This window comes from Venustampulla echinocandica, assembly GCF_003357145.1.
Source record: "Venustampulla echinocandica strain BP 5553 chromosome Unknown scaffold_4, whole genome shotgun sequence".
Taxonomy (NCBI): Eukaryota; Fungi; Ascomycota; class Leotiomycetes; order Helotiales; family Pleuroascaceae; genus Venustampulla; species Venustampulla echinocandica.
In genome coordinates, this window is record NW_022474209.1 from 1,327,780 (window position 1) to 1,341,520 (window position 13,741).

At 48.2% G+C, this 13,741-nt stretch overlaps 3 protein-coding genes across 3 annotated transcripts; 1 reads left to right on the plus strand and 2 right to left on the minus strand.

Annotated features, from left to right (window-relative positions):
• Positions 1–760: 760 nt before the first annotated feature.
• Positions 761–1,604, minus strand: BP5553_06744 (FMN-binding split barrel; the record flags this gene model as incomplete). Its single annotated transcript, XM_032015367.1, has 2 exons — positions 761–1,420; positions 1,494–1,604. 2 exons carry the CDS (start codon positions 1,602–1,604, stop codon positions 761–763), a joined length of 771 nt encoding a protein of 256 aa, XP_031868788.1.
• Positions 1,605–2,586: 982 nt separating this feature from the next.
• Positions 2,587–3,375, minus strand: BP5553_06745 (uncharacterized protein; the record flags this gene model as incomplete). Its single annotated transcript, XM_032015368.1, has 3 exons — positions 2,587–2,820; positions 2,906–3,093; positions 3,147–3,375. 3 exons carry the CDS (start codon positions 3,373–3,375, stop codon positions 2,587–2,589), a joined length of 651 nt encoding a protein of 216 aa, XP_031868789.1.
• A 7,013-nt stretch (positions 3,376–10,388) lies between these two features.
• BP5553_06746 (Coatomer subunit gamma) lies at positions 10,389–13,338 on the plus strand (the record flags this gene model as incomplete). The annotated part of the gene is made up of 5 exons (XM_032015369.1): positions 10,389–10,464; positions 10,516–10,826; positions 10,871–12,185; positions 12,235–13,053; positions 13,106–13,338. The coding sequence occupies 5 exons, from the start codon at positions 10,389–10,391 to the stop codon at positions 13,336–13,338; spliced, it is 2,754 nt and encodes a 917-aa protein (XP_031868790.1).
• Between the last annotated feature and the right edge of the window lie 403 nt (positions 13,339–13,741).

Consider the following 13,741-nt stretch of genomic DNA (forward strand, 5'->3'; position numbering starts at 1 on the left):
GTTTCGGACAATCTTGTAAGACCCATGAATAGCATTCTTACACCAGAACAGCCGATATCTGGGTGGCCACAGGTGGATCTTAGCAGGAGAACCTTTACGACCATCAGAGGCGTTACAAGAGGTCTATTCGTCCACGTGGAGGTATGGGCTCTTGGGAACCAGGAAAGAATATAGTCTCTTATAGGCCACTACGACGTCCTCGGGGAGCAGATCTTGGTAATGGGAAGGGGACTAGAACTCCTCCCACGAGGCGCCTGCGGCCGGAGTTTTGAGAGCGCAGCATAGATGATGATATGTAGTGGGAAGGAAGACTTGGCCTGACATTTTGATCTTCCCGACTTCGGGGAACTTCCTAATCAAGCTTTGCTTTCACCTCAACCGCCGTCTTCCATGCCCGTGCTGAAAATTAATCATTATTGCTATCTCAGACTTAAGGTTTTTCATGTACGCTCTGATGCCGTTTGAAACCCTTTTGCCGTTTGCCGTTTGACATTGCGTTTTAGAGGTAGCTAGACGTCCTAAGGTTGGCTTTGCCCGAAGTAGGTAGTTAGAACAGCTATGGAAACGAGGTGTTGTCGCCTTTTAACAGTAGAAACACCATATCAAATTGCTGCCCAAGGTAAAGAGCGAGCCAACATCCCCGTATTCGCAGTCCTCATCAAGACAAACCGATATACTCCGTAAATAGTACATAACAGGGGGTATTGGATGAGCATAGCGATAGATATCCCCGGTTTATGCTCCAGCGATACCCCAGCCCTTAGACTGAAGGCACACCATTGGGCAAGCCTTCACTTTGCACATTATTTCCTCCCTCTGTTTCTACTCCCGTTCCTACCAAACTCCAATCCCTCACCGAGCCTTTCCAATCCGAGACCCTCCCATCTGTAATCTTGACCACAACAACCCTCACATCCTCATCTTCAATAAAGCTTTCCCTCCCGCCATCACCATGTTCCGTCGCTATCTCCCTCTCATTCCACAAGCTACTCCTCCGCCCATCTTCAACATCGACAAAGGTGTTATTATCTAGATGGGATTCCTTGTAATATCTCTCTTCCTCGGTGCCTCGCTCCACTAGCCTCGCCACTCCATTGATAGTCGCACTGATACTGCTTAAAGCGCTCGTATTCAAGTTCAGCAGCAGCGTAGCGAGGGATGACCGCGATGCTTCAGGAGGCGGCGAACCGGTTCTCTCGGCGGTGGAACCGCGGCGGGCGGTAGTTGGCGGTCGGTGTGATACCCAGTCGTGAACGAGTAGCGAGACGTGTGGATTAGAAACCAGATTCTGCGTCTTTTTCGAACATGGATTGGTTGTCATTATGATCGTTGGGGAGGAGCTATGGGGCGAGGATGGGAGGTATGTGTAATTCATCAGGGAGACATGAGGGTAGAGGTTCGTGCATGTTGCGAGGTGGAGCTGGGGACACACTTGAGTTTAGCTGATGCTCGATATATAAGGGCAGAATAGATACACTAGGGGGGAATCATACAAAACGGGCGTTCTGTAAGCATTGAACGACTTCTGAGGGCAATGTATCGGTGATTTGAAGGTGCGTAGCTCCAGCAGATGGCTCGTATTGGAGCGGGGCTTCAGTAGCCATGTTTCTAGATTTCCGGGGAAGCAGGCACGTAGATATCGATATCGGCGGTAATCCTTATTAATTCATGGATGATCAGTTCATCCAGATTGTATTTTATAAGCGTGGGGTTGATGGGCAGATTGTCGCTTCGTAATGGAAGGGGGGGTGATGCGGAGCGGAACAACGCTCCACCGTGACGTAGTGCTCTATATATTGTTTTGACCGCCCCTCGCTACTGTAACCTCGCTCGCCATCATAACATGCCTTAAACTACCTAGGTACTTGACCCAAAAAAATATATCAACACAAGGCAAAAAAAAAAAAATTATTATGCTTATTTATTGTATATTCCGGAAGCAAAAGAGTTCGGCCCGGGCGATTGCCTACATCTCTTGTCGATTTTGTTGTTGCTCCCCCCTTTTTTTCCCTGTCGTCCCTGGCGATAACGAAAGTACAATTTGACCAGAACACACCTGACCAAGTGCCACGCCCTTGTACTTCGTTGATACCAAAACCGCTTATTTTGATTTATATAGGACATATAGAAGGCGGGGAGGAATATAATCATGTGACTGGCTTTCGTTCCATTTGACACACCGACGCCAAAGCTGAGCTTCCAAATGCCGACAATTATTTAACTCTGAGTTGTGCGTGGAAGTCTCACCTCAAATGGTAGGCTTCTGAGTTTGAATTGTCTCACTTGGTACGCCTCATTCTACGCATTATTATTTCTTCTGTGTAGATAATGTTGCGTGTACTTGATTGTTATGGGGTCATGATCATCCAGCTCTATCAAGCGGTTATAATTAGCATGATGTTGGGATCATAGATTCCTCAAGGTTCAATATGTGTTTGATTTTGAACTTAATCTATGAACGTTTCTCAAACCTATCAAAGTAGATACCTCAACGAACACTTCATTTATCATACGGACAAAAGACCATCACATCAATCTCACAACATATTTCGTCCCTCTTGCCAGCGCAAATTTGTTATGTCTCCTTCACAGCATCATCTGAACCAAGAACGCAAATCCTCCAATATAACCAACCTGCTCCAAAGTATACAACTTATCTGCAGCCGATTTCGAAGTCTCAGCCGATGTTGCAGATGTTGGTGAAGTCTCGCTAGTTCCGGTTCTCGTGGTGCTCGCTTTGGGCGTGGCAGGTGATTTGCTGTTCGATGGAGAAGCTGTCGGCGTCGAAGAAGAATCTACGCCGCCCGTAGCTGAGGAGAGCTGCAAAATCAAACAAAAGTTACCAGTTGTTCTCTTGTATATGCAGGCGATATCGCTGTCTTAATCATCGAACCAGAGGACTCACCAATTCTGCCGAAAGCGTGGCAACGACTGGAGTGCCTCCAGCGACACAATTATTGCTATTGGTACCAATTTGTCCCGGAAGACAACAGAAATACCCTTGCCCCTTGGGTACAGTGGTTTTATTCCACAGCGACCAACCATCATCCGCACATTGTGGACTCGCAACGAAGATAGCCTGGCAGGTAGTCCCTTTTAAGGTTAGCGATATCCCCTCAGAGCAGGATATGTCAACCTATTTATACCTTTGGGGCAGCAATGGTTCTGCGGCGAAACATGGACACAGTCCATAGAAGCTGGGCAACAATAACTCCCAGAACAGAGCTGATTATCTACTGGGCAGGATGTTGCTTGTAGAGACCAACCCCCCGATGTTACTCCGCGAGGATCGAAGAATTGCGGCACGGGTTGTGCCAGTTGGAGGGCGAAGACGCCACAAGCAAGCAACGGGAGAAGGAAGCTTGAGGAAATCATGACGGTTTGATGGAGTAAGTTTCTGGAGATGGTTATCAAGTAAGATTCAACAAGGAGAAGTATGCTACGATAAAAGTACAAGAATGGATCCGGAGATACTCTCCTCCATATTGATATAGGAAACGGATACCACTACTTTCGATTCCAGCTTTCTATTGATCCATCTCCGATACCTCGCGTTAGAATTCCGTATGCTGTCGCCTCCCGGATTTGTCTCGCAGTTCTGCCACTCGGACCTACTCATTGGCCACTATTTCTCGAACTGCGGAAATAGTATTTCAGCTACATCCAACAACTCCCTTCAATCCCACTCAGGATCATCACAGCTTCTAAAAGAGTCACAAAACCAAATCCAATAATAAATTATAGCCACCACAAAAGCGCTATTAAACACCAAAAATCTCCATCCGCGCTGAGTCTCGACTTTCACCCTTTGACTCCGCCTTGTCCACGATATGGAACCTATGCGGTGGAGGTTCAGCTTGGGTCTTGGCATGGGAATATGCCGAAAATATGCGTCGCCTTGACCAGCATGGCGTTTTGGCGTCCAATCGTTGTATCTCTAAACTATCATAGTGAATACGATGTCAAACGGCGAGAAATGGTGGATTGGGTTTTGGGCGTTTGAGGCTGGCTTGCTGGCAGTTGGCCTGGTAGACAGACAAGGCGCAGTGCAATATCTATCTTTATCTCTTATTGTACTGCGATCGTGAAACTCTTCTTGGGAATTTGTCGTTATCCTGCTTTTATTATCATTACAAGATAGAAACTCCCCGACACCCTGCTTCTGATCACCTTTACTTAATTTAGCTGAGGCATTGGTCTTATTACTTTTCAGGGAGCTCCACTTGTTGTTCCTTTGGTCAGCGTATTGGTTCGGATGAGTGGATTACAAGGATACTGTGGATATCCCAACTTATCTCCTAAAAATATAAAAAATAAAAAAAGTCAAAAGCGAAGAGAAAAGAGAAATAACTCTGAAAATTTCCAAAAAGATACGATTTGTTGAATTTAACGAGTTCTCCGAATCCGGGAATCGAACCCGGCGCTCTCCGGGAGCTCAATAATGAAAGCGGAGTATGTTTGCCGATACACTAATTCGGATTTCCTAAACAGCTAGAAAGCAGCTGATTTTGGCAGAAAATTGCTTATCTTATCTTAAACGACCCAGAGGAAGGAGAACTCGTTTTCGCAGCCTTAAATTCTAGTTCTATAACAGGTTTCTAGTGCATTTTGTTAAGTTAACTGGCGTCTTGAATTTTTATAAATACTATAGGTTTTATTACCAAACGAACTTAAGATCTATAAAGACTTTCCCATTAGAGACCATAAATGTCTGTGGAATCTATTGAGTTTGAACCGGCTGTGCCGGGTAATCCTCGGATTTTGAGCTGTAACACGGAGAAAGGCCTAGACCCCCGAATCGCCCGGGCTAGATCTCTAAATACCAAACCATCCACCACTTCCACTTCCTCCCTTTCTCCCTCATAAGTTATTGCTTCATTGTGAGGAACAAGAGAGACGATGCGCATTGGAAGTCTTGTTATGGCAGTGTCTTGGATATTCAGAGCGATTCCTTATGGTATGTTGACTCCTTTTGTCGCTATGGACGTTGATACCCCGAAGTTCTAGCGTGCGAGGGCTCTCCTAAAGCTGGGACATTACATTGTCCGGCTTGGTGCTTGCAGTGTACCCCATTTATCGTGTTTATTAGGTCCACTTTCCCTGTATGAACTTTATCGGCAGATTCACGTCAGATCCCCTCTCCTCTGGTAGCATTTTGCTACTATGACGATCAAGATCAGTTAAATTGTCTTTCTTATATTGTTTAAGCATCGCTAACGTATATTTTAGTGTGGTCCACGCATCTAACGAGTTACCAACAGCAACACCACGACTACTAGCGAATCATAAAGACCCTAGTAGTGCCTAGCAGTCCCTAGCAGGCGGAGGGACTACTAGTTAAAGTATGGAGTATGGACCTCGACACGCGAATACTCTCCAACTCCTACCATTTGTCTTGAGTGTGTTCGGGTACGCACTCTGCTAGCATCCCATTCCGTGCCACACCGTACTGCATAGGTTTGGGACTGACACCTTTCTAGGGTTACCAAAGAAAGTGGAAACGGATAAGAAAGAGAATCAGCGCCATCTTTTGCCAGTGGTAATATATGGTAGGACTAGATCGGGCAGTACCCTGGTTATAGAAACGTAAGTCACTTCCAACCTCTTCCAATGGAGGTCTTGTACTTCGTGACCTTCTTAAGGTTGGGCGGCTATGGAATTCATAGCTCGTTACGAAGTAGAATCTTCCATCTTACTCGAGACGTTGTTGTTTTAGGAGCTTCAAGAGACCCTGTCTATTCCTCTGCTATCTGGGACATTCCAAGGTATTGTGTTCCAACTAATTGGTACATGGGTGTTGCAACTTGCTACTCCGTATAGCACAAGAGGTTGCTTGGCGACTCAGTAGCAGAATAGGCTCCCTGATTCCCCGGTTCCCGACCCGACTCCAGGAGTAACACTGGTACAGCGGCTCGTTGCCATGCTTCAAGTGGCCATCTATCCCCAACACCTGCAGCAAAGGCTGCAACAACAGCTCGGCGCTATGATCTCACAGTACAGTAGGAGTAGCATGCTAACAACCCCCTCGCTATTCCCGCCACAACTCTGGTTGACCAAGGGGCCCTTGAGAGACGACAGTGCCGTCGTAGGAAAGTACTCCGTAAGTTCATCCTTAGTTGCCGAAGCTTGATTATTCTACCTACGAAGTACGTACTGAGTATACCTCGGCTATTCTCACCTTGCTCAGTGGTAATACGGACCCATGCTTGGTTGGTCCTAGTTTGTTTGATATTGTCTTCCTGGTCCTTCTCCGGCTTGCAATGTTTGGAAGAAGGCTGAAATATGTTTCCTTAAGCCCGTCTCAGTGGCAATTTTCATCCTAACATGTGGAAGTGCAAGCAGTGAGTCTCACTCTCATGAAGTTCTATGTGTTTTGGCAAATATTTCAGCTCAGTGGTGGAAGCTATTGGTACAGGCGTCTAGCTCGAAGCCACCAACGACTGTTGCCAAATTACCTTCTAAGCTTCTGGCCAAGATGAGGTTCGGAGAATAGGTGGGAACAAGGGATCTATCCCGTTTATCCCCTAGGATTTCGTCGCTAGGCAAGGCGCTTCGCTTCGAACATATTGTACGAAATACGGAGCATTCGCGATAGGCGTCGACGAGCTCCGGCAGATCCGCAAGCAAAGCTTAGGGATGATGGCGCCCTACAACTACATGGTTTCTTCCTCACTCCGCGAATCCACGCCATTACATCAGACTTGGTCCCCGATGTGCGACTTTCCGGGGTCATAACGAATGAAAAATGGTCCGCTGGTCTTGGAAGCACTTGGCAGTCTGGGCATGTTTAGACACGCGACAGCTTCCCATTTTCGGTACGCACGCTGACATCGAAACAGAACACGCCCCACCAACGCAAAAGGTTCAGCCCAAACGTTAGATCCGTCCTTTTGGTTTTTGTAAAGCCTAACTCTGTCTTTTAGATTATCTGTGATAATCTGAGCGTGCTAGGATTGCGCGGTAGTTCCTGCCCTAGACGCTTCATGTATCATTGTGCCGTCCTGTCCGATGTGTTTGTAGTGCTGGCACCTCATTTTACGTGTGATGGGCGGACGACACGTTTTCTATGTTGTCGGACCTGGTTCTTATATCTAGACCCGTTTGTATGCTCTTTATTATACTTCGTACTACCTAGGTATTGTAGATCACACTAGTTCGTATTGGCGACGAAGACACTTCGGAGTTCGACCTAGATGCCACAACTCGGGAATAACATTAAACTTTGCGCCCCGATGCGGCGTTCCAGAATCAAGCATCTCGTTCAAACGGGTCTGTACTGCGTTGGCGTTTCGGTTTCCTCTTGGCGGGTATTGAGTTGTGCGAACAATCCCAGGATCTCAGGATTGCCAATTTCTTGGAGCTGCAGTTCGGCTGCGTCGAGTACCTTGGCGGGTGCTAAGACAAGGAGTTGGAGATAGAAGCCCAGCACTATTAGCTTGGCAATTGCTTGGAAATGTCCACTCACTGTTTGAAAGAACCTCCTCTCGGTTGCAGTTGAAGTCTGAGAGATGGATTTGGGTGCTTTACGGTTAGCAATTGCTTGGAACTGCAGACTTGCTGTTTCCAGTGTCTCCTTCTCAGGGGGAATATAATTGCGGGGATGGAGTCAGTGGCTTAGCATGGACGACTCCCTGGGACTCGTCGTTTACTTAAGAGTTGGGAGTCACTCCGGGTTTGTAGATCTTTTTATCTTGGTTATCATTCTTCCTGATTGATTCAGTCCTCAACCTTTTTTTTATCTTTATCCATTCTTTTCGTTACCGGGCAGGCCCGAGTCTTATCTTCGGCATTTCCATCCACTCTTTTCGAAATCTTCTTTATTCGAATTCAAATTCACGATGCAGCTGCTCAAAGCGTTACTTCTGGGAGTTCAGCTCACCGCTGTCGTTGCCTTACCATACGATAGCATCCTCCCTAGGGATAAGGGTGAAAAGTGCGACAAGGCCGCAAAGGGCGCTGTCGCTGCTGTCGCTGCTGCCGCTCCAGCCGAAGCCGCAGCCACTGTTGCTGCTGCTGCCCCAGCCAAAGCCGCAACCGGTGAGGCTGAAGCGAAAGCTGGAGAGTTGGACGTTGCCGGCACGTTTGATAAGGCAGTTGCCCTTGGTGGAGGGGATGTCAAAACCGATGTCTTGTTCACCAAAAGTGTTAGTACTTCATGTCCCGTGGTACTAATAACAACAGCTGATGTCGGTGATATAGGCTGTTGGATCCCTCGAGATCGAATTTGCGAACAAGGAAGGACGGACATTGACAGTCGCGGAGAATAAAAAACCAGCTGCTCCACCCGCTGGATTCGTAGCACTTGAGCCCTCCTCATTCAAGGTCAACCTAGCAGAAGGAACCGCTGGACTTACTCTCCAAAAGGTTGACTATGTCATTGATGGTGCTAGTAAGTCTTGACACACTGCGCAAGATATGATCCTTTTTTGACATATTACCTAGGTGCCGCTGTTCAAGGGATGGATGTTTCTAAGGGACAAATTGGAAAGCTCTGCACTGCCCTGAACAAATTCGTTATCGACCCTGCCCTTGGAGAACTCGAATTCGAAGCCGAGGAGAATGAGTTGTCATTGACTGTCACGGACATGAATGGCGAATGGGGAATCTTCATTCCTACCTCAGCAGTCAAAGCAGCCGCAGGAGCTGGCAATGCTACAGCAGCAGCCCCAGCCGCAGCAGCCCCTGCGAAGGAGGGTGCAGCGAAGGCCACAGCAGCAGCAGCCACTGCGAAAGAGGGCGCGGCGAAGGCCACAGCAGCAGCAGCCACTGCGAAKGARGGCGCGGCGAAGGCCACAGCAGCAGCAGCCACTGCGAAGGAGGGCGCGGCGAAGGCCACAGCAGCAGCAGCAGCCCCTGCGAAGGAGGGCGAGGCTGTGAAGGACGAGTTGGACGTTACTGGAGCATTTGACAAAGCCATTGATATCGGTGGCGGCAATAAGAAGACCGACGTTCTATTCCCCGCTAGCGTAAGTCAATGCATCGAAGATACACATGAGCGTGTGCTAATACTCTCGTCTAGAATGCTGGTTCCCTCGAGGTTGAGATGAACGTTACTACCGCCAACCAAGTCGCTGTCACAGCCCAGGCCGCGAAGGTTGCACCACCTGCCGGTCTCATGTATGTCGATGGCTCTACCTTCAAGATCGCCACCGCCGGTGCAACGAACCCCGCCACGGACGTTACCAAGGTTGACTATATCTTTACTGAAGCTGTCAAAGCCGCCGCAGATGTTAGCAAGGGTACCATTGGGAAGCTTGACCCCGCTACCAACACTTTTGCCGTTACTGGTCTAGGAGAATTTGAATTCGAGGAGGATGAGAATGAATGGTCGCTTACTGTTCCTGACGTGAATGGTGAGTGGGCAATCTTTATTCCAACCAGTGCTGTGAAGGCTCAGGGTGCAGCTGCTGCAGCTCCTGCTGCTGCTGCTGCCGCTGCTCCTGCGAAGGCTGGTGCTGCAAAGGCCACGAAGGCTGCAAAGGCTGCGGCTTAAGATAGATCCTAGAATTGGTGGATGGTACAGTTCAGAGGATGGACAAGACTGTATTATTAGGATGAAATTTTTTGAAGCTTTTTGAAATCAGGTACCTAGGCAGCCAGGAGCTCCTACTGTTTTTCCTTTTCGCGGAGGCAGTGCCCACGAGAATAACCTTCGCTTCGTACGGAAGACCCAACTGCAGTTATACAATTTGCGTCTTCCAAAATTTGCCACTCCGATAAGTCTCTCTCAAATTATGTTGTCGCTTCAATATTTCACTCGTAAAGAAAAGAGCTGTGTTTATGGTGGCAGCCCCTATTTGAGAACACTGAAATGTTACATTACACTTTGGTTTGCTAACTTAGTAGGACAACCTAAGGACGTTGCCAAATCCAACTTTAGAGATTGCAATATAGACATAGACATGCCGTAGATTTTGACGTACTATGATTTAAAGTCTCATGTTGCAGGCGTATGAGACTGAGTAAAATACGGGGGAGTGACACGTAGAGCGCAAAAGTAGTTGCTATGCGAGTACGAGTACGAATAACTAGTCGAGGTTTGATGCTCTCGCTAATAATAGAGCTCGCCATTGCATAAAGTCTCCCAATTATGCACTGAGCGTAAGTTGAATGCCCTGTGACTATATGAGGATGTAGATCGATTGTATTTTTAATCTGTTTTGAAGCAACACAGTGGCCTAAAACCGAGGTTCCTCGAGATTCCGCTACTTGCCCGAACACGCCAAGACCTCCGCTCCGCTCCGCTCGCTTACGTGACACCAGCCCACGAGCGGATTTGGCTACGTCGCGACTTCAGGGACCCGTCCACCGCAACTCTAGAGACCACTTGAACCACTTCACATTCTTGTCCTGCGATTCATGAAGCTGCGGAGCGGACCTCAGTCGCCATGAGTTACAGCAAGAAAGATGAAGATGCTGACACAGCGATCATGCGGGTGGACAGGACGTCCGTATTCCAGGAAGGTTCGCAGTGGATCCCCCCCCTTTGAGCCCAACCCGAGCTGATATCAATAGCTCGACTATTCAATTCGTCGCCAATACAGCCGCGAAGATGTCGGATCCTTCTCACGAAGATTGCCCTCCTCCTTTATACCGGGGAGAGGTTTCCCTCCAACGAAGCGACGACCCTTTTCTTCGGAATCTCGAAGCTCTTCCAGAACAAAGATGCTAGTTTACGCCAGATGGTCCACTTGATCATCAAAGAGCTGGCTCACTGTGCGGAGGATATTATTATGGTTACAAGCACAATTATGAAAGATACCGGTGGTGGCACAGATGCGATATACAGACCCAATGCCATTCGCGCGTTGTGCCGTATTATCGATGTAGGTTACTCGGGGACGGGGGTGGACTTGGTTGACTTTTATAGGGCTCGACCGTGCAAAGTATTGAGCGTGTCATGAAGACGGCTATAGTAGACAAGAACCCATCCGTTTCCTCAGCCGCATTGGTCTCATCATACCACCTTCTACCGATTGCGCGCGACGTTGTTCGAAGATGGCAGAGCGAGACCCAGGAGGCAGCAACGTCTACCAAATCATCTAGCGGGTTCTCCCTCGGATTCTCTACGTCGGCAAGCCAAATTCCGGTAAATAACTCCACCATGACACAGTACCATGCAATTGGCCTTCTGTACCAAATGAGGATGCACGACAGGATGGCGTTGGTCAAGATGGTCCAGCAATTTGGGACAGCTGGAGCTGTGAAGAATCCAGCGGCGACCGTCATGCTTGTTCGTCTAGCGGCGCAGCTCGCAGAAGAGGACCCGCAACTCCGCAAGCCAATGCTGCAGCTCTTGGACGGCTGGCTCCGACATAAGAGCGAGATGGTCAACTTCGAGGCTGCAAAGGCGATTTGCGACCTGCGAGATGTCACCGACGCTGAGGTCACCCAGGCCATTCACGTCCTCCAACTATTCCTAACTTCCCCACGGGCTGTGACGAAATTCGCCGCTATCCGAATCCTCCATAACTTCGCATCCTTTAAACCTCAAGCTGTTCATTCTTGCAATCCAGATATCGAACTCCTTATCTCTAATTCCAACCGCTCCATCGCAACATTTGCCATCACTACTCTCCTGAAGACTGGCAATGAAGCTAGTGTGGATCGTTTGATGAAGCAAATTTCAGGCTTCATGGCAGATATCACCGATGAATTCAAGATAACAATCGTTGAAGCTATACGGACTCTTTGCCTCAAATTCCCCAGCAAACAAGCTGGTATGCTGGCATTTTTGAGCGGCATATTACGGGACGAGGGTGGCTATGAGTTCAAACGTGCCGTTGTAGAAAGCATGTTCGATCTGATCAAGTTTGTTCCCGAATCCAAGGAGGATGCTCTTGCCCACTTATGCGAGTTCATCGAAGACTGCGAATTCACAAAGCTGGCGGTCCGTATTCTTCACCTTCTTGGCTTAGAGGGCCCAAAAACCTCGCAACCCACGAAATATATCCGATACATCTATAACCGTGTCGTACTCGAAAATGCGATCATCCGAGCTGCGGCCGTGACCGCTCTGGCGAAATTTGGAGTTGGCCAAAAGGACCCCGAAGTCAAGCGCAGCGTCCAGGTGCTTCTCACCCGATGTCTAGATGATGTTGATGATGAAGTCCGTGATCGTGCGGCGCTAAATTTGAGACTTATGGACGAGACAGACGAGATGGCTGATAGATTCATCAAAAATGGTAAGCGGCACTTCGTATTTATATCGGTGATGTTCTAACCCGCCGTCAGAAAACACATTTGCACTTCCATATTTCGAGCACCAGCTCGTCATGTATGTCACAGCAGATGACAAATCTACCTTTGAGACGCCTTTCGATATCTCGGCAATTCCAGTTGTTACCAAGGAGCAGGCCGATGCGGAAGACCGAACCAAAAAGCTTACCACGGTCACGCCCACCATCAAAGCTCCAAAGGCTGGACCATCCAAGGTCGCTCCATCAAGCACGGAAGCGGCTGCATCGGCTACTGCTGCTGCCCAGAAATACCAACAAGAGCTTCTCCGGATACCAGAAATGAAATCCTATGGCAGCGTATTGAAGTCTTCGCCTGTGGTAGAATTGACGGAATCCGAAACGGAATATGTTGTCAGTGTTGTCAAGCATATCTTCAAGGAGCATATTGTTCTCCAATATGAAGTTAAGAACACGCTCCCAGACACAGTGCTCGAGGACGTATCTGTTGTTGCCACTCCCACAGAGGAAGATGAGCTTGAGGAAGATTTTATTATTCCGGCAGCCAAACTCGTCACCGACGAGCCAGGCACCGTATATGTTTCTTTCAAGAAGATCAACGGGGAAACGTCTTTCCCCGGCAGTAGCTTTACGAACGTTTTGAAATTTAGCACCAAGGAAATCGACCCGACTACTGGCGAGCCCGAGGAGACTGGATACGACGACGAATACCAGGTTGAAGATCTTGAGCTCACTGGAAGCGATTATGTTATCCCAGCCTTCGCGGGCAACTTTAATCATATATGGGAGCAAGTTGGTGCGGCGGGCGATGAGGCGGAGGAGACATTGCAACTCAGCGGTGTCAAGAGTATTGCCGGTAAGTACAGCCATGGGAAGTAACTTGAATTGCAGATGCTAATAGTTTCTAGATGCCACCGAACAACTCACCAAAACCCTCTCTTTACAACCCTTGGAAGGTACTGACGTGCCTATCAACACGACCACTCACACGCTCAAGCTCTTCGGAAAGACTGTCACTGGTGGAAAGGTTGCTGCCAACATTCGGATGGCATATTCAAGCAAGTCTGGGGTTACAAGTAAGATCGTGGTTCGCAGTGACGAGGACGGTGTTGCGGCTCTGGTAATTGAGTCTGTTGCTTAAGAATAGCGGGAAACCTGGAGTTGAGTTGAGCATTTGACGATGCAATGCATTTTGATTGATGTTCTAGATAATGGTTGTCCAAAAGCCACAGATTGGCTGTTTCGGTCTCGCTAGGAGTCCGGAAGGTAACAAAATCTAGAAGATAAAAGATAACTTATTCTATGATAACAGTCACAATATTCTTTTGGAAATACTTCTACTTCACTTGCACGAGTAATGCTCATAGTCTAAAACCAGGCGGTTTGTTTCCAACCACATAGAGACCCCGTTTTTTGGTAGGCGACACGAGTCCTTGTAATAGTACAGTACCTTGAATTTAGCAGAAATGACGTGGGTGTGGGCATCGCGTCTCGGCGGCGCGTCTCTAATTTCACGAGTCGAATTTGTAGGCAAGATAAGTACC